The sequence below is a fragment of the Serinus canaria genome, chromosome 13, assembly GCF_022539315.1.
Source record: "Serinus canaria isolate serCan28SL12 chromosome 13, serCan2020, whole genome shotgun sequence".
NCBI lineage: Eukaryota > Metazoa > Chordata > Aves > Passeriformes > Fringillidae > Serinus > Serinus canaria.
This window is the reverse complement of record NC_066327.1, coordinates 13,413,590-13,438,543: the sequence shown is the minus strand read 5'-3', so window position 1 is coordinate 13,438,543 and position 24,954 is coordinate 13,413,590. Positions and strand designations below refer to the sequence as shown.

Below are 24,954 nucleotides of genomic sequence, written 5' to 3'. Positions count from 1 at the left end.
ATATGAATTAACTAAGCCATACACAAATACACTTTACCCTGGAATAATCCCCAGTAATCCAAGGGCAAGTAAGGAAAAAGAATCAGACAAGAAACTGAAGATCAGTGCATGGCTCTAAAAACCAGTCTGCATCCTAGAGAGGACAGAGCTGCTGGAAATGGGAGGTTTCTGCACACATCCCTAGGATGTGGCACTTCAGCACCTGGCCTGCAAAATGCAGAGCATCATGAGAGGGCAGTGATGGAGAAAGAGCACAGATGCTCACCTGACTTCCCAAGCATTCTGTAGAGAGCTGACTGACCAGCACCAATTAGCAAAAATGCATGGCACTGAGGTTATGTTATTAGAAAGAAATAAAGCTGTAATCCTGAAAAGTGATCATTTGAAATCCTTTTGTTTTGTTCTCAGGTTGATACCCACAGCACTGCCTGTATGCTGAATGATCAACTCCCCCACCACCTCAGAAATATCTATTTCTCAACTCCATTAATCCAAAGACCATGCTTCAGCATGAAAGAGGTATCAAAACAGCATCCATTTCACCAGATTAAACAACTGCTCTGGTTAAGCATCAATTGCTCCACTTTGGCCACTCTTTGCCTGCTCACAGGAGCTTTTTGTGGATTACAGCTTTATAATTGCCTGCTCCCTATGCACACAGGCACTGCAATCTTCTGCACACCTTGACAGCAACCTGGTTAGAGAAAATGAACACTGCACATTCCCCTGACACAGCATTTTATCTGCTGGGTACAGGAAGCCAGAGGTTGTTTATTCAACTTCTCATGGCCCATTAATGACATAATTCTGGCCACAGCTGTTTGGGACTGCACAAGTCCAAAGCAGAGGAAGAAATGCCAAAAAGACTTCAAACATGCTGTTCATGTCAGAGCCTGGCTGGGAAGGTCCTTGAAAATTGTCTAGGGAAGTGCAGCTTTACAGCTCCCTTGGGAAGTAAAACCAGGATTAAAGCCTCAGACTTGGTTTCTCCTGAAGACTCAAACAATCTTAAAATGAATAATCTCATCTGAACAAGGTGGCAATGGCTACTTGGAAGAAGAGACAACTGATAACTTCATTTTCACTCTGCCTGGTCAATTATCTAGTGAAAAACGAGGATCTGCCACACATGAAGGCTCACAAGCCCTGGAAGGGGAAAGCTAACCCTGGCCAGGGAGTCTGAGCAGCAAGGGGGAGCTGCTCCAGGACTGATGGGCACCAAGCACAGCAATACAAAGATAAGGACATGCTCCACCTAGGTACCACAGCCAGGGAGATGTCCTGTAAATTTTATTTTATTTCATTTCATGATGCTTCCAGAACTACATCACCATGAATTTTCCCAAAGGAAAAAAAAACAAATCTAGAATCTTGTCTTCCTGGTCACAGAGAAAAGCAGAAAAAGTCTAAGAGAAAAGCTCAAACCCATTCCACATCCAAGTTCAAAATAACTGGTTTCATTCATTTTAAAACACTTTATAATTGAAAATTGGGGATGGGTGGTGTGTATTGTTTACATAAATACATGTATATATACATATACAGCAGATAAGAGGAACATGACTTGCAGTGCTGAGCTGATTCCTCAGCTTGGCAATATCCAGCAGAAAGAAAGGATCATTGTGTAAATTTGCTCTTCTCTATGAAAGGACTGTCCATGGCAATGAAACACCCCATTTTTGAAGCTGTATCTGAAGCCATGCTCAGAAGAAAGACCAGCACCCTCCCTCATCTTCCCCAGACCTTCCAGGGTAACCCCTACTTACAATTGTGAAGTTCATAACCTTCAGAATCCAGATGGTCATAGCAAGGTTCACCAGGATTAAAATCATTAGGAGCAGCACAAAGAAATAGAGGCACCTCTTCCTCCAGCCATAAATCCCCACTTTGTATACCTGGGGTCCTTCCGAGGTCTGCATGGTGCTCCGGTGCGGGTACTGTTCCTGAGGCATCTGCAACGACCACAGAGAGACAACCACGTGGATGCTGGGCCAGGAAAGCCAGGGATAAAATCTGCTTCTGTCTCTGCCTCTTGGAGGGTTTGGGGTTTTTTCAGAGTTTACCAGCTGGGCAGCAGCTCTTTGGATACCTTGGTTGTTTTTCCTTCTCTGCCTGGTGTGCGCAGTAACAGACCAAGAGAGAATCTGATGTGTTAAATGGTGTGAGTGTGCTTATAAATACACGTAAGCACTGGGGCTGAAGGGATCCTATGGAAATCACTCTGGAGGGACTCTGCTCACAGCCCCAGCTTTTGCAAGGCAGGCACTCCAGGGCCTCGAAGGATCCTGAGGGGAAAATTCTGCATGTGTTTGGTAAAAGCAGTTGAGTTCAGCAGTTTGTTTGGAAGATGCAATATGACTTCTCAGAGGTTTAGTTAAAAAAAAATAAAATATCATCTAAGTAACATCATTCCTTCCAACCAAAGACAAACAAGGCAAAGGGGAAATGTTTGCCTTTCCCCTTCCTACACACCAGTCTTGCCTAAAAAAGTGAAACTGAAGCAAGGTTCTCCAGCTGCCACATCCCTACCAACAGGGAGGGAAGGGAAGGGAAGGGAAGGGAAGGGAAGGGAAGGGAAGGGAAGGGAAGGGAAGGGAAGGGAAGGGAGGGAAGGGAAGGGAAGGGAAGGGAAGGGAAGGGAAGGGAAGGGAAGGGAAGGGAAGGGAAGGGAGGGAAGGGAAGGGAAGGGAAGGGAAGGAAGGGAAGGGAAGGGAGGAAGGGAAGGGAAGGGAAGGGAAGGGAAGGGAGGAGGGAAGGGAAGGGAAGGGAAGGGAAGGGAAGGGAAGGGAGGGAAGGGAAGGGAAGGGAAGGGAAGGGAAGGGAAGGGAAGGGAAGGGAAGGGAAGGGAAGGGAAGGGAAGGGAAGGGAAGGGAAGGGAAGGGAAGGGAAGGGAAGGAAGGGAAGGGAAGGGAAGGAAGGGAAGGGAAGGGAAGGGAAGGGAAGGGACGGAAGGGAAGGGAAGGGAAGGAAGGGAAGGGAAGGGAAGGGAAGGGAAGGGAAGGGAAGGGAAGGGAAGGGAAGGGAGGAGGGAAGGGAAGGGAAGGGAAGGGAAGGGAAGGGAAGGGAAGGGAAGGGAGGGAAGGGAAGGAAGGGAAGGGAAGGAAGGGAAGGGAAGGGAAGGAAGGAAGGGAAGGGAAGGGAAGGGAAGGGAAGGGAAGGGAAGGGAAGGGAAGGGAAGGGAAGGGAAGGGAAGGGAAGGGAAGGGAAGGGAAGGGAAGGGAAGGGAAGGGAAGGGAAGGGAAGGGAAGGGAAGGGAAGGGAAGGGAAGGGAGGAATTCCTGCTCTCACCCTCCATTTTCAGGTTGAGGAAGGAAAGCCACTTTCTCAGGCTTCCCCAGGGATCATTTCTTACATTTTCAGCCTATTTTGATGCACAGACTGAGGAGATCATCTCTAGTACCACAGAGTTTGCTGAATGTTTTGCATTTTAGACTCCAGACACATAAGAAGCACCAAAGAGGTTCTTGCACTGTGGATTCAACACCACGAGTCTCTTCCTCAGGGTTGCTGGCACTGATGTTTGTATGCAGAGAATTACAAAATTCACATCCCAGGAGGGAGCAGTGTGAGTTCCCCTGTGGGAGTGTGATGTGCATGTCTGGAATGAGGCAGTTTTAGGAATGAGATGCTGCTCAGGGAGGGGAGCTGGGACACCAACAAACACAAAGCAGATCTTTTTACACTGCCACAACCACGCCAACCCGTACAAACTGGAACAGCAATAAATTACAGAGTTTCCTCTACCTGGGGGAAATTATAACTGCAACTACTGTACAGTCAAGGATTTTATTGCCTAATATTTTAACAGGGTATCCTGGAGAGCACATATTAAATGCGGCCTCTCCCTTGGAGAAAAATGAATAAATTGCATTGCTAACCCTCTCAAACCATGGAAGAGGTTTGGCCAAGGAGAAACAATATGAAATACCCAGCTAAAAATACCCCTTTATTGCAAAACTGTTTATTCACTGTATCTCTGGTTGTTTTTTCTTTACTTGCAGTTTCTAGGATGAAGAAAACAGCTTATCCAGCTGGGGCAAAACTTTACAAACATCAAAAGAATTTATAGCAACAGAACACGACCACAAAGAGCAACTTGCAGCCATACAGTAGCCTGGTTTTGAGAATTTCTCTAGTTCTGTTAAAATATTTAATTCACAGCTGCCCTAACAGAGATAGAGCAACTAAAGCACTACAACATGTGTGATGAGCAAGACTTAGCAATACAGTATAAAGTCATTACAAGAAAATAGCATGGCAATTGTAGATATCATGTTCTTTCTATACAAACTCTCACACAGCCACACTTAAACAATATCTAGTTTCTAGCTAGTGTTCCCCCCCAAACTGTAAATACTACCAAAAAATTGCTCATGTCAGTAGTTCTTCAGGGAGAGAAGACAGGATGATGGACAGAGAGTGCTGAGGTGTGTTAAACAAATGAGCTGGATAAGAAAGTCTGCAAGGCTACTACCCATGGAACCAGCTATATCCACTATCAATAATCTGTACTGTGTGGGAGGGAGAAGTATGCTAGTCACAATTTAAATTTTGGCAACTTTTCCTGACTCAAACATTGAAAAGAATTAAGGCATCAGACCAAAAGTACTGCTTTGAAAGAATATCCAGTGGCTGCACTTGCTGCTGACACCTCCCTCCTTTCAATTACTGAACTAAGAGGAAAGGCTGCTGCTGCTTAATAGGATTTTTCATTTCTTCTTCAGGAAAATATTAGGAACCACCACTTAATTCTGTAACAGTGGAGAAAAGATAATACTGAAACAAATACAGAAATTGGAAAAGAAGCATGCCTTCCAAAGGTCAAACTTTAAAGTGAAAGGGCTTAAAGACACATGTGCACAGCACTGGATCACCACCACTGCATGAACAATCCCACCTACAACAGAAGAAAAATGCAGCAGCCAAATCTTTGTAATTTAGCTACAAACAACATGACTATGACTACAAAAATATAGGCTGGAACGTGGGAATTTCACCAAGGGGCTCTTGGTTCTGCAGTAAGTTTGTGCACAAAAGCCGTACACTGAGTTCTTATGTGCACCAACATTGCAAACGGGGCCTGAGACAAAATCCAGTCCACTTAGAAAAGCTATTCATCCTTTTGCTTTAGCATACCTTAGAGATATGGCCCATGACAAGCAAGATGTATTGGTTTTTTTAAGACCACTGGAAGAGCCCTGTCACCCTGCCCGCTGATCTGCTCACAGAGTGCTTCTGCAAAGCCTCAGCACCTTCCTTCAGCAGAGCTAAACCAGGCTCAGCTGAAAGGCACCAGAAAGCAGAACTGGCTCTGAGCTCCCAAAATTCACACCAGACCTCACCAGTCAGAGCAAATCTTTGCTCCATGCCTCCCTCCCTCCTTCCACCTTCTTGGCAGCAAGTTCCTCACTCAGGGTGTGCAACCCACATTACCAATTCCTCAGGCAGAAAAGTGTTTTACATGCACAGGGATGAATTAGCACCTTTCCCACATAAACACTGGCACTGTAACATTCCTGGCCACGCTGCCTTTGTAGGCTCAGGGAGGGCCATGAGCAGGGTGAGGTATTACATAAGGAATCAATAATGTTGCTCTGCCATGGGGGTTTCTTTGATCAGCACTTGAAGGATGTATGTTTAATAACAGAACTATTTCAAGCTGCAAGAGGATGCAAGCTGAGAAGGCAGCTTCTGTCTTATGGGCTCTCTTGACATTTGCTGCTGGAAGTGTCCTGGAGCTCATGGAATCAGCTCAGTGCTGCAGGAATGGCTCTGAGCCTTGCACAGCCAACACAGCATCTCCCCTCCCAGCCTGCCTGCCTATAACTGAGGTGTAACAGCCTCATCAGAAAAACCAGCAGCATCTGACCCCAGGCTGACCTGAAGCACGGTGATGGGAACACATTTCCAGAGATGAGAGAGGGGTTCAAATTCCCTCAGGTCTTGGACCTACATTTCCCACATCTGCCCTCTCTTTGTGTCCATATCACCAACATCCTCTTCTCTTTCTCTTTGTTTTCTGAAACAAAAACCTTTTCTTTTGGGCTGAAATGAGGGGAAAAAAAGCCCTAAAAACCTTCAGAGGTGCTCTCTGCCATATCACTGGAAGGCATTGTACTTGTATTCACTAGCTGAAAATGCTCTGCAGATTCATCCTCTTTAATTTCTCTGTCTTTTAAGTGCACAGTATCCACCAGGTTCAAAAGAACAGACATTTCTGGAGTGTGACTGAGACCAAAATCTGGCATGAAGAAGAGTGTTTTGAGACATCTATCAACAAGACATTTTCCGTCTCTCTCCCCATAAAAGTCTCTCAAGTTTGACACCCCCAGGTCCATTAATCCACCAGCAGCATGACCCAAAATTGATTTATGGCCATTCACATGGGTCAGACCACAACCTGGGTCTCTATAAAAAGGATCAGGCTCTGGAAAATGACTTCTCACTTGCAGCATGGCCAGCAAGGGCTGAGTATTGGGGAACAGCCCACGTGATAAAATACTTGCTGGGACAGTTAAATCCCATAGCACTTTTCTCCAGGACTATCTAAGCCATGAACTGTTATTGGTGTCCCCAAAGCTTAAATCTTTGCTGTCTGCTTGTCCCTCTGTTTCTGTCAACAGTGCCTATGCCTCCGTATGAGGAGCAGCTCTTCCCTGAGTTGGGAACACCATCACCACTCAGTGCCCATTTCTCAGGTATCACTGCTGATACATGGCCAGAGCAACACAAAGGAAAAGGAAACAGCCTAAGGAATGTTCTGCTCTTTTATGAGAAGGCTCTTTCAGGGGGTACACCACATGTAGTGTTAGTCAAACATCTGGCCTGATTCTGGCAAACATAAGCACATCAACAAGCTTTTTTGGATCTGTACTCCATCAGGGCACACTCTGCCCAGCCCACTGGAAAACACCTTTCTTTCCTCTTGCATCTTGTGGAAAATGGACTCAGCACAGGCAGCTGGGGAGACCTTGGGGATTCATGTCTTGGTAAAGCATCTCATTCCGACCCCTCAGGCTACTCCCCACCTCTAACATCTTGAAAGCTCTCATAATTTCCCCAGCTGTTTGGGCTGGCAGCATTTCGACCACAAATGTGCTTGAGAATAAGTGCACTGCAAGAACCTCAGTTTATAAACCAAAAGCTTGGAGCAGATGGACTCAACCAAAAGCTGAACAATGGGACCGTCCTGTCCCTTCTCTGCATTCAAAGAGCACTCACACTAAAACTCTAAACCTATCAGAATTTGCCAGAACAAACCAAAGTAACAGGCAGCTCCATCTCTGAATTGTATTTCCTAAGCCAAAAGCGGTATTTTATTATGCTGCAAGAATCTGTGAGCAATGTGATGTCACTATTGCTTCTCTTCTCTGAGAAGGACAGAAACGTGTCTGCTTTTTTACTTATGACAGCCTCTTTTAAATTTTACACTTCTACTTGATAGTCAGCTTGTCTCAATACTTTTTTTTCAGAATTAAGAAGAAAATGGAAAGCTAGCAAGAAAGCTAGCAAGGAAAGCTAGCAAGGACTTACTGCAAGTCTCTGCAGAGAGTCCTTTTATGCATCAAGCTAGTCAACAGAGAATATCTTTCACAAAATGCCCCACAATTTGTGGTAAAAAATTCACACTGCATGCAAACACCACACCAGCTCTGCTGCATTCACACACTGCTTCCTTTGCACCACTCAGATGATGTGAAGCACTCCCAGCCTCTGTCCATCGTGCCAAGTTTAGAAAAGCTCTTTCCCACCAGAGCGTCTCAAAGCAGGACGCACAAACATGAGAACTGCACCAAAATAGCCAGCAGCAGGTGTGACTGCAGGAGGCTGTGGGAACAGCAAGGGGGATATCATCAACTGAGCTCGAATCAGAAAGCAAGCCACAGGAGGTGACACTTTGCAGACTCCTGCCCCAACACACTCTCACCCCACAGCACCAAGAAAAGAGATATGGCTTGCAGGAATGTGCAAAGCAGGATCATAATATGGATTTATACGGCTGGAACCCAACCAGCACGGCACAAATTGAGAACTGTGGGGCTTGAGCATGTGCCAGGATCCAGAGTGCAGTCTCTGCAGTGTTCCTGCTCACACAAGTTAAAACTTGTTCTGCTGCATCTTCCATCTTCCCTCCACATGATGTGCCTTCTGTGCTAACCCATTTGTTCTTTTGCACTGACTCTCTCTCTGGTTTGCTGCTGGGAAGGACCAGGAGAAGGGATGCACATATTGGGGTGTGCTAATGGCTCTCCTATCTATCTGCTTCCAAAATCAAGAGGCTCTCTCCACTCTGCCCACACATGCATGCATTCTTCAGCCCTCCTGGATTCAAGGCTTGAATGCTTGACCCAGGTGGAGCTGCACAAAGGCCACTGAGGAGGCTCAGGAGGAGCTGCCAAAGGTGGGGAGGAAACACCAGCTCCCATGGCCCTGGCTGCTGCTGGCTAAGATGGCCATATTCCAGCCTCTTCCTATCTCTGGCTCTTCAGAGCTGACAATCACATTTGGGAGGTGGCATGCTGCATGATCAGAAGCAAAAACTGGAATGTTATTTAGTTTTTTAACAATAAGCTTATAGCTAGCAGTGAAGAAGATAATAGGCTGACTGGTTGCCTAAACTAACAGCTGCTGAGAAACGCAATAGAGATCCAAGTCTGCAGGGTAAGATGCCAGCCTGTGAAGGCTCAGGAAGTTCCAGATCATACAAGACCTTCATTTAACAAAGCATTTTCACTGCAGGTGTATTTTATGCAAAACAAATTTCAACCTTATCAAGCCTCTTTATTTCCCTCATATCCCTCCTCCTTTCACAGCTCCTCTCTGTCCTTCCTCTCATTCCCTTTGCCCCCCATCAGCCTCCAGAAGCCAGAGTACATCCATGTCTCCTGTAGGATGCCCTTCCTGCACTCCAAACCCAGAGAGTTTTCTTTTGGCTCCAACAAACTCAACACTCTTCAGCAGAATTACTGGGAGAAAGCTCTGGTGCTGCCACATTCTGGATCTGTTGCCCTTTGGAGGGGAAGCTCCCCTTGTCCCTGAATTTTTGGGGTGCCAAGATGAGTGACTATTTGAGCCCTGCTGGATGCAGGCAAAGCAAACCGTGTGTCTGCTCCCATGAACCAGGCAGAGATTCTTAGCACCGTCCCATCCTATCATTTCATACCCTTAATTCATTCCTTGTTGAAGGGAAATAAAAAACGACACCATCACCATAAAACACAGCTAAAAAAGCGTTTTCAACACATCAAATAACACTGCTCTGAAAATGCAAGGCAGAGGCAGTGGCAGAGGCAAGGAAGTCTGTGAGGTGAGGCGAGGCAGACTCCTCCTGACACCTCCATCCCCTGACGAACGCGCGCTCCCGAATCCCGAGCCCAAGCCTGCCATATAAGGGGCTGATATCTCTGCAAAGGCAAGACAAGCTTTAATGCTGCAACTAAAAGGATGAGAGAACATTGCCTAAATCTGGCAGGTCCCTAAAGAGGGAGCGAGCTTTTCATCAGAAATGTTTCTTCAGTTATTTGGGGAAAGAAACGCAAATCGGAAGAGAAGTTGCAGAGAGAACAGCCCCGAAATTAATGTTTTCCCTCCTCATCTTCTCTACGTGGCTTCTGACCGTGCTGTCTGTTGCAGTTTGCTCATGTTTTGTGAGATACAGGAAAAAAAAATATGCAGACAAATCACAAGGCAGTGATTATTACTGAGTTGCTGCCTCTCTTCATAAGCTTGCAGTACCAGGAATTGGCAAACAACCCCCAGACAAACATGCTTTCAACTCATTAAACAACTACAATACAATGCACTTATAAATGTATTTACTGTAACTGAGTCGCATTTTTCACCCAAATATCTCACTGACACATGGTCCAGAGCCAACCTTTCAGCAGCTTCAGGTTATGCACACACTCACTCCCCAAAAAGAAAAAGTTGGGGATTATCTGGGTGCAGCATTCCCCCAGTCAGAGCCGCGGCACGGGCGTCGCTTTGCCTGCAGCTTTACTATCGACACAAATTCAGCCAGAAACCACCACCCAGCCTCAGACTGCTCCCAACCCTTCGCAAACATGCCACAACTCCCCACTCTTGACTCTTGTTTTTTGCTCTAAGAGCAGTGTGAGAGCAAGAAGCCCTTTTGCAGAGGCACAAAAGGAGGCAAATCCGCGCGGTGCTGGCAGGACGGAGCAGGGCAGCTCTTACCTCTCCCTTGGGATGGATGAACGCCCGGAGGGTGCAGGAGCCTGGGCAAGATGCAGCTCAGCGTTCAGAGCAGCACGAGGCCTGGCCTGTGCTCATGAGCTGCCCCTGTCAGATTTTCCAAGAGCAGAACTGCAGCCAAGTCCCTGCCCATGCCTGAAGAATTTCCTGAACAGCATTCCCGTTCTTTTTCTAACTGCTTTGAAACCACACTGTCTGTACTTCAATAAGGCTTTGTCAGGCCAAGTTACAGCTACTGGGCTGGCTCCAGCAAGCAATTGAAAACACATGTGTTTTGCATTAGAAGCCCCCTTCTCCCTGCACACATTCAGACACAGACACCCCCGTCTGCACCCAGCCCCGGAGCCTGCCTGCCTTGCCTTCGCTGCCATTTCGGTTAAAAGGAATAAAGGGATTATGTTGGTGGAGATTTTCTTTGGGAGAAGGAAAAATGGGGTGGGAGGGATCCCATTCCCACTGATAGCACTTCACCCTGCCTCCTGTGCTTTGCTGGTGTCATGGGCACCCAGGTGAACAGCCAGCTTTGCCAAATCCCAACAAGAAAGGAAGCACAGGAGATAAAATTTCAGTTCACCACTACTCTCCCTTTACCTTTGCCTCTGTCTCTTCTAAAACTATGAGAAAAGAAAGCATATTTTTAGCATCTCTAGACTCAGTTCAGCACATCAGAACTGTATCCTAATCTTGACACATACTCCTGTATCTGCTTATACTAAAAATAATACAACTATTTTTGAGTACTTTCATCCCTCTCTGCTTTCCAGCTGTCCTAACCTTTATAACCCAAAATATTTTAAGCACCTTGCATCTCCTTTTAAAGAGCATTAACACCGCTCTGGCATTGGCTTAAGGAAAAGAAATAGAAGATATAATGTTATACCTTTAATCAGAACGGGTCCCAGTTCTTAATATCTGTAATCATTTCCAGGCAGCACCGTGGGTCAAGGCAGCAACCGTGGGCTCTGCAGCTCAGGATGCCCTGTGCCTGGCATGTGCCTGGCAGGCAGAGCTGGAGAAGATGTGGAAGCACACATGGATGTCCCCCTTATTCCACCACAGCTAAGTCCCACCAAAGATGAAACACAGCAGCAGAGTTGTCAAGGTAACAATATAGAAAAGAGACAGTTTAAAGAGAGAGAGAGAGATTTTCCCCTCCTAATGCTCCTTTTCAAACCGTGCACTCCACTTCTTTGGGGTTATTCTGTTGTGTGGTTTGCAGAGGTGTGGTGGGCCAGGGAAGTGTTTACAAGGGATAAAGGCAGTGGTGATTAGAAGTAAAGGGAGCTCTGATCCAGCACTCTCTGAAGGCAGAGGAAGCCTGCTGCCTTCCACGGGCTGTGGATTCAGTCCATGGCAAGGACTCAATCACCCACAGGAATGTGAGATCTGCTTTTCACCCATCAGCAGTGAGACCTTACAAAACCCACGTGGGATGCCCCTGTGGAAAGCCTGCACTTCATCCACCCAAGCTGCTGTGAGAGCTGCTGTGGCCACACCATGCGTGGCTCTTGCCTGCACTTAGCCCTGCTACCAAAACGCTGTTTCCTTCTTCCTGCACAGAGGCACACACGGGTCAGCAGTACTGCCCTTGTGCCCAGGCCAGATGTGGGCAGCCTGGACCAGCCCCCAAGCTGCAATCAGCGGGGATGGATCCAGACTGGGATGCTAATCTGCAGAAGACAGGACAGGATGAAACCACACGGTCACCCTGCCTCAGTTGGCAAGACTTTCAAACAAAAGGCGAGCACACACACAACCACTGGTGGTAGCATTTCACATCTATTTGCACAGCTTGTGAGGAGTCAGCTCGTGCCAGAGCAGAAACCTGGATCACAGACCAGAAGAACTGTCTGTGCAGCTCAGAGCCTCCTCAACAAACTACCACAGCCATGGTAATACTCTTTGTGTTGGCAGCCAGCAACAGCTGAAACCAAAGGCGCCTGTACCAAAGTCTCTTGGTATGAATAAGCTGAAACAGAAAAATATGAACTGCAGATTCACATAATTAGATTTTCAGTTGTACAAGACAATCAGGCATCTGCAGAGCTGTTTGCAAGATGATAGCAGTCCGTGCCTTCTGTCTTAAATTTCCCTGTGGTCTTTATTCAGCACACCAGCTATGGATGGGGCAGGCAGTAACTTCAGTGGATTGTCGTGTGTTTTGAGTTAAGCACATGCTTTAGTGCTTTGTGGTCCAGGACTTTTTATGGCAGCCTGGCTCTGGCAGGATCATTAGTCCAATCATTCAAAACATGGCAGTACAGCACTTTGAGATTACTCAGTTCTTTACATAAATGCAGTAAATCAGTGGGTTTCAAATTTTTCTCGCTGTGAGGACCCCTAAATATTTGACAGAGGTGGTGCATACCCCTGTAATCATTTCACAGAGAGAGATTCCTACATACCTTACAAAACCCCCTCTTAACTTGTCATTTTTCCCTTGGGGATAGTCCCCAGGCCTCCCATACATCTGTGGCCCACAGGCTGGAAACGGCTGCTGGAGATAACTTAATCCCTTATTAAAAATCTAAATGATCTCTTCTGTTTATGTGATGTACTTTCTATCTTCAGAATATTTATGCGAGCTAGCAGCATGCTGGCAGGTAGAGACATGGGGAGGTGACAGCATTAATACTGCATTTTTTCCACTGGCATAATTAGTAGGCCAAGTCTATAAATATTTACATTAAATCTGTCAGGCATCACACCAACCTCACTGATAACTTCAGGGGTGTCTTACTGTAAACTGCATTAATGCCTCACTATTTTGTCATCAAGTAACACATAAAATGCTCCTTCAAGCTAAGCCACTTTGAGTAGGTTGTTTTTATCTCTTTCTCATTTGGGTGCAGGGTTTAAAGACACTTCAAGCATCAGAACTGTGGCTCCGGGACTGTTCTATTTTTCTGTTATTGAGCCATCACTTGTATTAGTGCCAGCACGACCAAAAATATATGAACCTTGCAAGCATAAACCTTAAGTTGATGTCGACATAACTATCTATGTAACTGCTATTATTCCTCAGAACTGGCAGGGTTATGAGGATTAAAAAAAACTACTAGAGCACTTTGGGAAGATGAAAACAAATTAACCCCCCTCAAAGCTTCAGTATCTTTGCAGCTGGAGACTGCAACACATAGGGACTTCAATTTTGTGCAGGAGATCCAATCCACCTGGATCCATGAATTTCTCTACACTATAAAGAGACCTACAAAAGACAGGAAGGAAAGTTCCTGCTCCACAATTTATACCTGCCCTCACTTTTGACAGCATTTTCTAGAAGCAGCTGGAATTTATCTAATATTTACTGCTGAATTATAAATATTCATAATTAATTTCATTTAACAAATAATATCTACTTGCATACAAAATGAAACTTGAGATTTTCATGCTGTGCAGATATCCAAGAACTCTCTCAAGCATTCCCTAAACCTTCCTAAAAAATTCAGGGCAAACCAAATATGCAGAAAGAATCAGCATGTAAACGCAGGTGTGGGTGCACCTGGAGTGGAGGAAGAAGTCAAAATGAAATTTTTATTATCTGAAATAATTCAGCAATCCCTTGGTTTGAGCTTACCTTCCAAATGACTTCTTTTAAAATCCATTAAATCTCTCGAAGTATCACAATAGAATAAATATAAATGTTTAAATATTTTTAATGTCTCAACTGAAAGAAATCATCTGCCAAATTATTATTATTTTAAATCACCCTCAGCCTTGGAGCCTTTTAAGGGATCTCTCGAGTACCCATGTGCAAAGGGAGAAGCCAAGACTCATTTCAGCTCCATCTCCTTAAATGCAGAATTAAGGGAGCTGATGGATTAGAGTTAACTATTGTGGGTCAGGAGCAGCTCTTGGCATTCCTGATGGATTCAGCCAGCCCTGAGCATGCAGGGAGGAGGAAAGGCAATGCCAAGAGACAAGGAGGGGGTCCCCAAACTTGTGTGGGGAGTGGCAGCAGCCGTAGGGGTGGAATGCTGCAGTGAAGGGAGAAACCCTTCCCTGTGTGTGTGTGTGTGTGTGCAGGGAGTGAGGCTGACTTGATGGCAGGGAGCAAAACCCTGTTTGAGTACTGGGAGTGCTGAAGGCACACAGGTCATCAGGTAATCACACAGGGCTGAGATGGACTTGTTGGACAAGTGCAAAGGAAATGGGAGAAAATGAAATGTGTGTGTGTGTGTTTGAACATGGCTGTGAGCTGGAAGCAGCCAGACCTGCAGTGCCTGCATCCCCCGACCTCCTCACCCACTGCTCCAGTTTCTTCCCAGGAGATAAATACGGCTACTTTTTAGAAAGAAGTATAAATATAGGACTGGTCATGAGATGCAAGATCTGCTAATTCTTGGAGACTAAAGGGAAAGAGGGACAGAGCTGCTCTTGCAGACAGGCGTTCCAAGGATACTCTAAATTTCATGCAGATGAGAAACTCCAGTATCAGCAGAGGTGACCCTAGAGACCTTGACTGCCACAACATTGAGTTATTTAGATCTGAGTAAATCTTCCCCTTCTATTCATCCCAGACTTAGCAAACAGTGCAATAACATAAGCAAATCAAAGGAAACACAACAGAAAGTCCTGGTTTCACAGTAATATCACAGGTGAGCTGGGCAACAGCAGGTCAGGGCAGGAGTCAGTGTTGCTTGCACAAGGCCAAAAACACAACAGGAGCTCAAGAGAAGGACTGAGCTTTCATGAGAGGCCAGACTCAGAGAGCTGCTGCTCAGGGCCTGGAGTTCAGAAACATTCCCATCTCTGCTGCTGCTATGAGACAAGGATCAAAGTGGCAAAAAGTCATCACCAAAGGCACCTTCCACTGTACAGGCTCAGGAGAGCCGTCAGCAAGGGAGGGTGGAGGATGGAAGCTCCCAGCACACCAGAACAGCAGCAGGCTCATGCTCCCCTGTGCACACATTGATGTGCAACACCTACACTGAGAGCAGCCTGCTCCTTTCTCCTTAGGGTCCCAACCTGCAGACTCCCTGAGCCCTTTTGCAGCCTGCAGTGTTCCCAACCCTAAAGCTCTGTGCCGTGCTCCTTTCCCCACAAAAGCTGCAGCAGTCTTTACCTGTCAGCCAAAAAAGCCACAGCCAGGATCTCACCCAGCCCACCCCTCTACCCCAACTGCTGCTTCGTAATTATTTTGATGATTTCAGCCATTTTCAGGCTCTTCTCAGAAATAATTTAAGGCCAGCAGAGCTTGTTAATAGGTAGAATGGAAAGTGTTCCTTTTCATTTCTCTGGCAACATTAATGTAATTATCCTGAATAATTCTCAAACTACGTGGGCTGTAATTTCAAGGCAATATTACCATTACAGAGCCCTGTTCTTCCAGCCAGCATGTGTCATGCTTCCCATCCAGAGGTTATTTATCAATAATCAGAAAGGTCCTCATTTACAAACAATAGGGTCTCTCCATTTGCAGCACGACAAGGGAGCAGGATGGGTGTCACCAGGCAAAAAGATGTGCCACGTCCCTGGCTTCTACTCCTCTGGCATAACAAATGCAAGGGGAAAAAAAAACCCACTGCAAAGATTAATTCCATACAGATATAAGAGCAAATATTCAGTTGGCAAGGCCAATAATTGTTCTACTATTAAAGTCTTAACAGTATCCAAATTCATTACTCTTATCTGAGCAGCCTCAGGCTCCGTTCTTTCAGAAATGAGGTTCAAGGCACAGAGCTGCTCTCTGAGCTTGGCTTAGATATGTGCCCTGACCACGACACACTGCCACCTCAGCCTGCAATAATCACCTTCTGGGGGAGCATTTCAGTTTCTCTGCTAGGTCTGTTGGAGTGGAGAGTTTCTGAGTATGGACGTGCCACTCTTACATTTGATGCAGAGCAGTTTCTGGTCAGGCAGAGCTGTTCAGCAGCCTGTGCTCATCACAGCCTTTCCCTTTCCAACCCAGACTATTTTTATTCTGTCAAGAAAGAAGCTCTGCTTGTACTTACACTTAGGTATCCTATTATATCACAAAGTTTAGCGCCACCCAATGCTCCCAAGTTTGGCTCCACAGAACAATTTCCGTAGGCAGCAGATCTGCATTTTCTCCAAGCAATTAGCAGGACTCTTGCAGAACACTAACAAGGCAGCCTGTCAGCCCAGGACAGAGCCATCTGCTTTAACGAGCTCTGGGTGTCACTCTGGACAGCAACACTTGTGCATGATCCTCTGAGACTCCTGAGATGGGCAGCAGTGACCTTCCTCCAGAGTATCTGACCAAGGAGAACTCTTGCCCTCCTCCTCCTCCTCCTGTGGCAGCATTAGGCTCTCACCATCAGGGTAAACTATCCAGATCACACAGGTTATAGCTGAAGGCATTTTTTACAATGAGGGGGGTGAGGCACCAGAACAGGCTGCCCAGAGAGGTCCCTGCACCCATGCTGGACAGGGTTTTGACCAATCTGATGTAGCTGAAGATGTCCCTGCTCATTGCAGGGTGCTTGGCCCAGATGGCTTCTAAAGGTCCCTCCCAACCCAAACCATTCTGTGATACTAAAACCTGATGTACAACATCCACTCTGGAACAAGCAGCAAGGAGACAACAGATCTGGTAACCAAAATAGTGAGCAAACTTTGGCCAAATTTTGCAAATTCTTTCTCTGTGCTTATATTCTGCAAGAGGTGCTAAGGCACGTGCTGTTCATAGAGCAGCTCCTGACAGAATGCAGACACTTGGAGCTGTAGCACATTAAAGAATGATTGTGCTGATATATAAACAAACACACACATTTTGAGTTTCAACAGAGAATACTGGGGAAGGTTTAAAAAGCTAATTCCTTAGAAAATTAAACTACACTGAGATTATGTGAGAAGGAAGGAAAAAAGATGCAATGGCTTGAGAAATAAATGCATGCTTGTATGTCAGTAATTACACCTGACCTTTGCCAGAGAACTCAGTATGGCAGAGGCATATTGGAGAGGATGTGTACTCCATGGATCATGAAAAGGCCATTGGGCAAAAATTCCAGGCCTGGATTTCTCTACAGAGATACACTCAAGGGCCCCTCAGTCTCAGTATCTCTGCTTCAGTTATTGGCAGGATGTCACAAAGGGTAAAAAGGCATTTTAATTGGGAAATCCCTTTGTTTCTGTAGCTATTACCTCTCAGTTTCTGAGAGGATTCCTTGTGCTCTCCTATACCTAAGCAGGTTTTGGAGCCTGAGCTAGGAGGATTTCCTGCATGTTCAGCAGCATCAATAAAGGTTGCAACACCCAAGAGTGTTGCTGGGACCATTTGCACTTGGTCTGCTCTCCTCTTCCAAACATTTTTCTGATTCAGCAGTTGGTGAGGTTTAACCCTCACTGCAGTGTCAGAGGGCTGCTGCTGCTGCTGCTGCTCCCAAATCTCTCTGTGACCCCAAGAGTCATGCTAAAGGTGGCTGAAAATGTTTGTTCCCTTCAGAGTACAGAGGAGAGAATCAAATATCCTGCCCCTTCCTCCACAGAGCCAACATACAATTTGGTTCCTGGCTTTGTCTCTTTATCCCACAACCTCCCAGCTCTGGTGTTGGATTCCCTGTGAGCACAGAGACCCCAGCAGCCCCACCAGCACCACGCTGCAGTAATCTTCACTGCAGAGGTAGAGGAATGGAAGGAAGTTCCTCTTGCAATACTCACCTCCATATGGCAGGAAAATAAGAGGCTCATTTTGGGACTCCTCTGCCTGAGCAAAACATCCTGTGGCTTGGCAGCAACAGGATCTTCTTTTCATTAGTAGGACACAGGGAAAACCTTGCCACATTCGTATATTTTGAAGTGGAATTTCATCACTGCTGTGATTAATGTCAACATCGTTTCTGTCCTAAATTCTCCATTCCCTCAGGCTAAAAATACCTTCCTGGATTTCTTGGTACTATCCAATAAGAATCACAAAGGGAGAGAGGGCAAGGAGAGGAAAGGAGAGAGAGGTGCTTTTTGTCTTTCATCCAGACTTCGTTTTTGGGCAAAGTTGCTGTCGGAGAGGTAAGAGAGATGTTCCAAGAACGTGAGGGATTTTACCTGCCACAATTCTCCTCAGGTTATGATGAAAGTTTATGTGGATGCTTCTCAAAGAGTAGAAGAGTTTTTATGTCATGCCTCACTCAGAGGTTTAATTTACAATTGTAGTTTATGAAGTCACTAACTGTTAATTTAAAAAGTTTATTTGCTTCTGCCTTTTTTTCTTTTTTTTTTTTTTTTAATAAGTGCCCTTGTGTCTTATTCTCACTTTCCAGCTCTGTCCTGCCTTCTCCAGTTCTGTGGGTTGGGGACATGCTGAAGCTGGTAAACTCCCCCTCGACATGAGCAATAAACATGCAAAGTGAAAAATTAAATCCCTTTCCTACAAACCCCATTTCCAAATGCAAAGACAAAGGTTCAGAGGGGAAGCCCTATGAGATGCAGCTGAGGTCACCAGGTTTGCTCAGCTTGGAGAAGAGGAGGCTGAGGTCAGACCTCACCAGGGACTGCAGCTCCTCCGGAGGGACAGCTCGGATCCCTGCTCTGTGTGACAGTGACAGCACCCAGGGAACGGCTGGAGCTGTGCCAGGGGAGATTCAGGATGGAGATCAGGGAAAGGTTCTTCCCCAGAGAGTGCTGGCACTGCCCAGGCTCCCCAGGGAATGGGCACAGCCTGAGGCTGCCGAGCTCCAGGAGTGTTTGGACAATGCTGTCACACACAGGGTGGGATTGCTGGGATTGTCCTGTGCAGAGCCACCAGCTGGACCTCAATGATCCTTGTGGATCCCACACAACTCAGGATATTCTGTGACTCTACAGTTCTAATCAATGGCTGGGTGCTTTTGTAACCCCTCACCTTACTGGAGCTCAGCACAAGAGAAATCAATGCAGAGCACTGACCCTCAACTGGCTGTGAAAATAAACACATGCATTTAAGAAGTGTGATATTTCAGTCACAAAAAACGCATTGGAGCAGTGGGGTGAGATGTGAATTCTGCAGCAACTGTTTCTCAGTTCCAGAGCATCTGGCAGGAGCAGCACTGGGCTGTGTTCACATCAGTGCTGCTGAGCAAAGCCTCCCCTGTCACCCTGCACTATTTATCATCATCATCATCCTCACACAAATCTGGGAGCAGCTCAGCACGGTGGCACTGCAGTCTCCATCCTGGCTGCCACGTGGAGGTTAAACTGCTCTGCCTGCAGCACAGGAGCACAGCCTGAGCCTTTCCTGTAACCTCAATCACCCAGGGGGCTCCCAGGCTGGAATGGGAGCAGGTGGGGGAACACGTGTTGGGAGCACGGTCTGGAACAGCCACTGAGTTTTATGGGTTCATCATCCCAACACATAAACTTTCTCCCAGCAGGGCTCCTTCTCACTTCCCTGTTTTTATTATTGTACAGCAAGATCTGAACAGCAAATCCTCAAAGGTTAACAGGCCTGTCCAGAAAACAGACAGGCCACAGTCCATGAATTTTAATGCTCTACATGACAACAACATGCTATTTCTGTGCTGGAGAGCAGCCCACAATCAGCACTATTTCAGTAATTGGGAGAGATGACAGAGGCCAAGGGAAGGTGCAATAACAGCTGGAAGACAACCTGCCTGCAAATAACAGCAGAAGACCACCATAAAGACAGGGTGGCAGAGAGGGGAAATAACACAGCAGAGGAGCCCCAGCAAGGACACCTCCACCTGCAAAAGCCTGTGCTGTGCTACAGCAGGTCAGCACGTTTAGATGGTGATGCCCATGGGAAATTGGTCCATCTTCCTTCCAGAGGAAGCCCTGGTGGTGTCCACCTAAGAGAAATGACACCTTAATGCTGGAAGTTACAGCTTGTTGCAAGCAAAAGGATAGAAATGCACCCACACACTTCCACTTGATGCAGAAGCTGGCCCTGTGTTCTGAAGCAAGGTCCTGAAACAATTCTAAACCAACATGCTTTAGGAGGTATTAAAAGGAGAAGAAAAGAAAGCTGGCTACCTGTGTTCTGCTCTTTACTCACTGCAGTGAGTCTGCACCACAACAATGCCTCTTACACCAGGACCCAGAGAGTGCTTAGCCCTGTCTGTCCCCAATTATTTGCATTTTTGTATAAAGACAACCCCAAGGATTCCTTAAAGGTAAAATCTGTCACAATTAGGTGTTGGCATTTCTTCATAATTGCCTTAAATACTTCAATCTCAAGGAAATGTGGTTGAAAATGCAGGAAAATTATGCTGATTAGTTGCTCATAATTAGATAGATTGAATAAAACCTGGTGCTTAGCATGTTTTGCATTTATATAGTCTTTACAGAAAATTAACCTCAAAGATATCTCTATCATTTTTTAGTCCTTTGCTATGTGATCTGCAAAGGATCATCTTCATAAACAGACACCTCTTGAGGGTTGCTTAAAATCATTGCTGTGCCCACAAAACTGTTCCCCCAGCACTCCACTTCTCCCTTCTGCTATTTATAAATAAACCTTCTGGTTATTTATGAAGGAAGTAAGTCTTATTTCTATGGTGAGGAGAATGTGGGGGGAAAAAAAAAAAGGCATTGTCCCAGTGCTCCAAATGTCTTTCAAACAGCATTTAGCCAAAACTTTTGCTCAAAATGTTACCTGCTTCTTGAATCTACAAGCAAGGACAAATATGTAGATCTCAGCACAAGTGATGTCTTTCCCAGGGAGCACTGAGGAAGATAAAACCCTGGCAGAGCCATAAACCCTGCTGCCAAAGGGTACTTGTGGATCAAACTTCCTTCTCCCAGTCCAGATTAAGAAAATCTCTAGGACTGACTGCTTTCCTATGCAAAATGGTCCCTTGTCATGGAATTCATATTCGTTTTCTTGGAGCACACAAAATTAGCTAAAAAATGCTTATGTGGACTTAAAAAGACAAAAGATATTTATGGAGCTTCTTTCTCTGCAAAGCAGTCAAATATGTCTTCAACCCTCTATGTAAGCATCTCTATTTACTACTCTGATTATCTGCATTTTTTGTCTCTGTGTGAGGAATTTTTCTTCTCCCTTCAGAGCACCATCCCTCTTTCTAAGCCAAGAGAATATGAAATAAATATGGTACTGCATATAAACAGTGCACAATATAAAAGAGCTTCTAAATTCAGAGTCAGCTGAAAATATCAAGTTTTTCTTCTCAGTGATTGATGCCCTCTAGAAGAAATAATAATTATATGGCACAAGGAGGAGGAAAAAAAGCATGTTGAATAATATAAGCATTTAGTCAAATCATAACTGAAACATTGAGGGGAAAAATGCTTTAAAACTGCTTAGCCAGAAAAAGACAGCATTATCTGTAAAATGGATGAAAAATAACCCCCCTCCAATAAGAAAAGAACTTCAGAAATTTGTTATACGCTAATGCCATCTACCAGACATCAGTGGAAGTAACAGAGAGAAGTGTCAAAGAAACAACAAATACAACAGGGATTAAGGGAGTACTTGTGCACAGCCCCAGGTCTTTATTTTCTTAGCAAGTACTGAATTCCAAACCTTGTTCTGCCTTTTCTCTCTTTCTTAGAGAAAGCACTCCAGGGCATCCATGAATGCAAATATTTATCATTTATTTTAATTGGCAAGGCTGCAGAATAATCTTTGAAATTCCCCTTCCAACACAACTTTGAGGCACAATATTTAGCTACACAATTTTGAACTGTCATTATTTTTCTCTTGCAAGCTGATATTCTCTTATGCAATAAAACACCCTTATTTTGTGTCAAATCCCACACTGTCTCAGGGCCTCTTCAGCCTGCCCTGACTGTCTTCATCAGTGAGTCCAAACTCAGAGAACTTTACAAATGGTTACACTGACAATTTAATCTCAATCTTTACCTGTATGTGGGATTTCCAAGGACTGCCTGATCACTGTCAAGGGGTTTTTACTTCTCTTCTAGTCCCAAATGGCCCCTGATTTGCAGCCAGCTCCAAACAACACCCCAAGGAGCTGTGCCAAACTTTAACACAGTTGCTTTCCTAGGAGAAAGTTTTTCACCTCCACTGAGGATGTACTTTTCCAACCCAAAGCTTGGGTTTTACCAGTATCCATCAATGTTCCTTTTGGACATCCACCAGAAATAAACAGCCTGGTCAGTCTCCAAACTGAAAAACAGATGAGGTGCAAAATCTGCCACTGCCATGCCAGGACACAGTGTCCATCTGCTGATGCAGAGAGGAGGAGACAGATAAAGGCACATCTAAAACCAGCAAAGCACAATGTGGACCTGAAACATTTTGGGAGGCTCAAGAACACTTCCATTTCAAAAGGAACATCTTCTATATATGTGTTTGTTCTTTCAGGCAAAACCTCATTTCTGCCTAAACTTACCAACAACCTACCCCAAACTTCTACCTAAACTTACCCCAAACTAACAAGATTTGTTAGACTTTCAGTTCCTAAGATCTCTTCAGGAAAATATTCCAGAAATTCTGACAATTGGAAAGAATCTAATTTTCTATTTAAATGTATTCAGATCAATAACATCTCCTTGCATTAAATTTATCCCTTTTTTTTTTTTAACCTCTCAAAAGAACTCCCCAGTTTTCAGAAGAATTTACAGATCCCAACTAACAGAGGCACTACCCAGAAATTCTGCCAGTATTTGTCTCTTTCTGTTCTTCCAGAAGGGCAGTAACAAAAGCTTGTTAGTTGCTACACTTGGTCTGTGTCTACAATGGGAAGGTTCAGTGATGAAGCCAGGCTGAATAGCCACTGATTAAGAAATTGCAGCAGTTCTAAGAGCTGTGTTGATTCAAGGTGAGAGGAACTGCACCGAGCTGGAGTTGGCTGGCAGTGCACAAAGAGGAATTTCCATGTTGTCAAAAATCTTCCACCGTGTCTGATTCTGGCATTATTTCCTACTGGCTTGCAAAGAAAAAACGAGCCCTCATCACACTCCTCTGGTGCTTTCTTTGCTCCTTGGATGAATATTCTGTGAGTGCAAATAAAATGTTCAACAGCAGCAATTTATTTTCTGTCTCTCACAGGAAGGACTGGAGGCAGCCCTTAGGAGCTGGAAGCAATTTTTCCCAGCCCTGCCAGCTCCCAGTTCCTCTCCTCCTCCTGTCCTTTCTCTGTGAGATCCCAGCCACAAGGCCACACCAAGGTGGTGCTGGTCCTCAGCCCCATCTCTGCAGCTCTCAGAGCCTGCCTGACACTCAGGAAATTCAGCCCTGAAGATCCAGACCCAGCATTCCTGAACCACAGAGAGAGGATGCACAGGCAGCCCCAACCTGGGCAGAGAATCAGTATCAGGGAGCAATATCTCAGTATTATTGCAATACAAGTCTAGGACTTAAGCAGCCCATGTCAGAAGAGCTGAGACAGGCCATAACAAAATTTTTATCAGCTATCCATTGGGCTTTTAAGCTTCCAGCTTCCCAAAGCAACAATTCCACTTGAAACCATGAATGGTTTTTTCCCTCTGCCTCCAAAACTGCAAACACACAGTGCAACAATGCCTAAGCTTGTTAACTCTCTTCTCTTCCAGAGCAGTCACTGCCTCTGTTTTGCTTTGCTTTTCTTTCCCAGGGTTCTGGCAGCACGTGGGTTAAGGGGACAGTTATTTGAATGAAAGGCATTTCCAATAAATCAGCAGATAGCAAAAGGGAAAAAGCACTGGAGTAATTTCTTCTGCTCACAATTTCATTATGTTCTTGGCTTTGAGCCATTATAAGGTAAATCAGTCAAGTCATGTTGCACAGACATTTCTGAAAGAACAGTTTTTTAAATCACTTGGTAAGCCACACTCCTTGTTTTGAATGGAGAATCCTGCTCATCTTGTATGGAACTTTATGCCCATTTAAAAATTGTGAAAAGGAGAGCTGCAGTCAGAGCTAGAGCTGTGATTTGGCTGCAAAGACACCTCGTGGAACTGTCCCCAGGGCTGTCCCCATGGCCCACATTCTCCTTTCCTTGCTGCTGTCACCAGACCTGATGACAGCATCCCAACAAATGGACACACTCTCCCTCTCCAGTTCCCTTTTGGCAACAAACCTTGGGATAATGCTGACCAAAGAAGGGATCACTGCTTGCAGGACCTTGGCCTGGGCAGATCTGCTCAGCTGGGATGTTCCCTAGGGCTGTCCCCAGCTTTTCATTTCCACCTGCTGTTCTCTCATCAGTCCCTGGCTCACGGCTCCTCACAAACAGGGAAAATGCCCAAATGCCCTCCTTTCACCCCTGGAGAGGCTGTCCCGGCATGGAACTCCCAGAATAAAGAAATGGAGGCTGCTGGCAGAAATATTACAGTTCTGACAGTCTGTTCATTTTTTTTCTCCCCCACAACACTGGTGTGATCAAGAGGAGGCAGGACAGGGATGCAGCAGCAGCAGAACATCATGGACAGAGAAATGGAGCATGAAGACCAGGCAAACCCCACATTTCTGCCCATGGCCCTGAAAGCACCAGCTCAGCCCTGCACAAACTGTCTCCCAGCCATTTCAATAGCTTCAAACTTCACACACCATCATTAATGTTCAGTATTTTTCCTTTTATAGCTCACAGCTTTCAAGTGTGTTCATTCAGTTTCCCCCCCATTCCCACATTTTACCCCCCTCAAAGTCCCTGAAAGTACCTTTACCTTCATGATTTGGGTCTCACACAATTTACTGAAATACTGAGAATCAGTTATAGAAGCCACTCATGAAAGCCAAACACACCCTAAGAATCTCAATTTAACCCAGCAAAAGCATCCTCACAGGCACTCCAGCAGAGAGAAATCCCAATTAATGCCTTGCACAGAAACACAAGCTCTTCATGCTCAGCCCTCAGATTCTGAGTGGGAGCCCAGTGT

General features: G+C 45.5%; 1 protein-coding gene across 4 annotated transcripts in view; it reads right to left on the bottom strand.

The window, feature by feature from the left end:
• The window catches only part of SGCD (sarcoglycan delta), a 307,428-nt gene that overhangs the window by 121,928 nt on the left and 160,546 nt on the right, over positions 1-24,954 (bottom strand). For 2 of the 4 annotated variants that reach the window (XM_030229318.2, XM_030229319.2), the window contains exon 3: positions 1,767-1,952. In XM_030229318.2, the coding sequence (XP_030085178.1) occupies positions 1,767-1,952 (186 nt within the window). Of the gene's footprint in view, positions 1-1,766; positions 1,953-10,197; positions 10,332-24,954 lie in introns of those variants that run through there. The other 2 variants (XM_018915521.3, XM_018915522.3) reach the window with 2 other exon arrangements.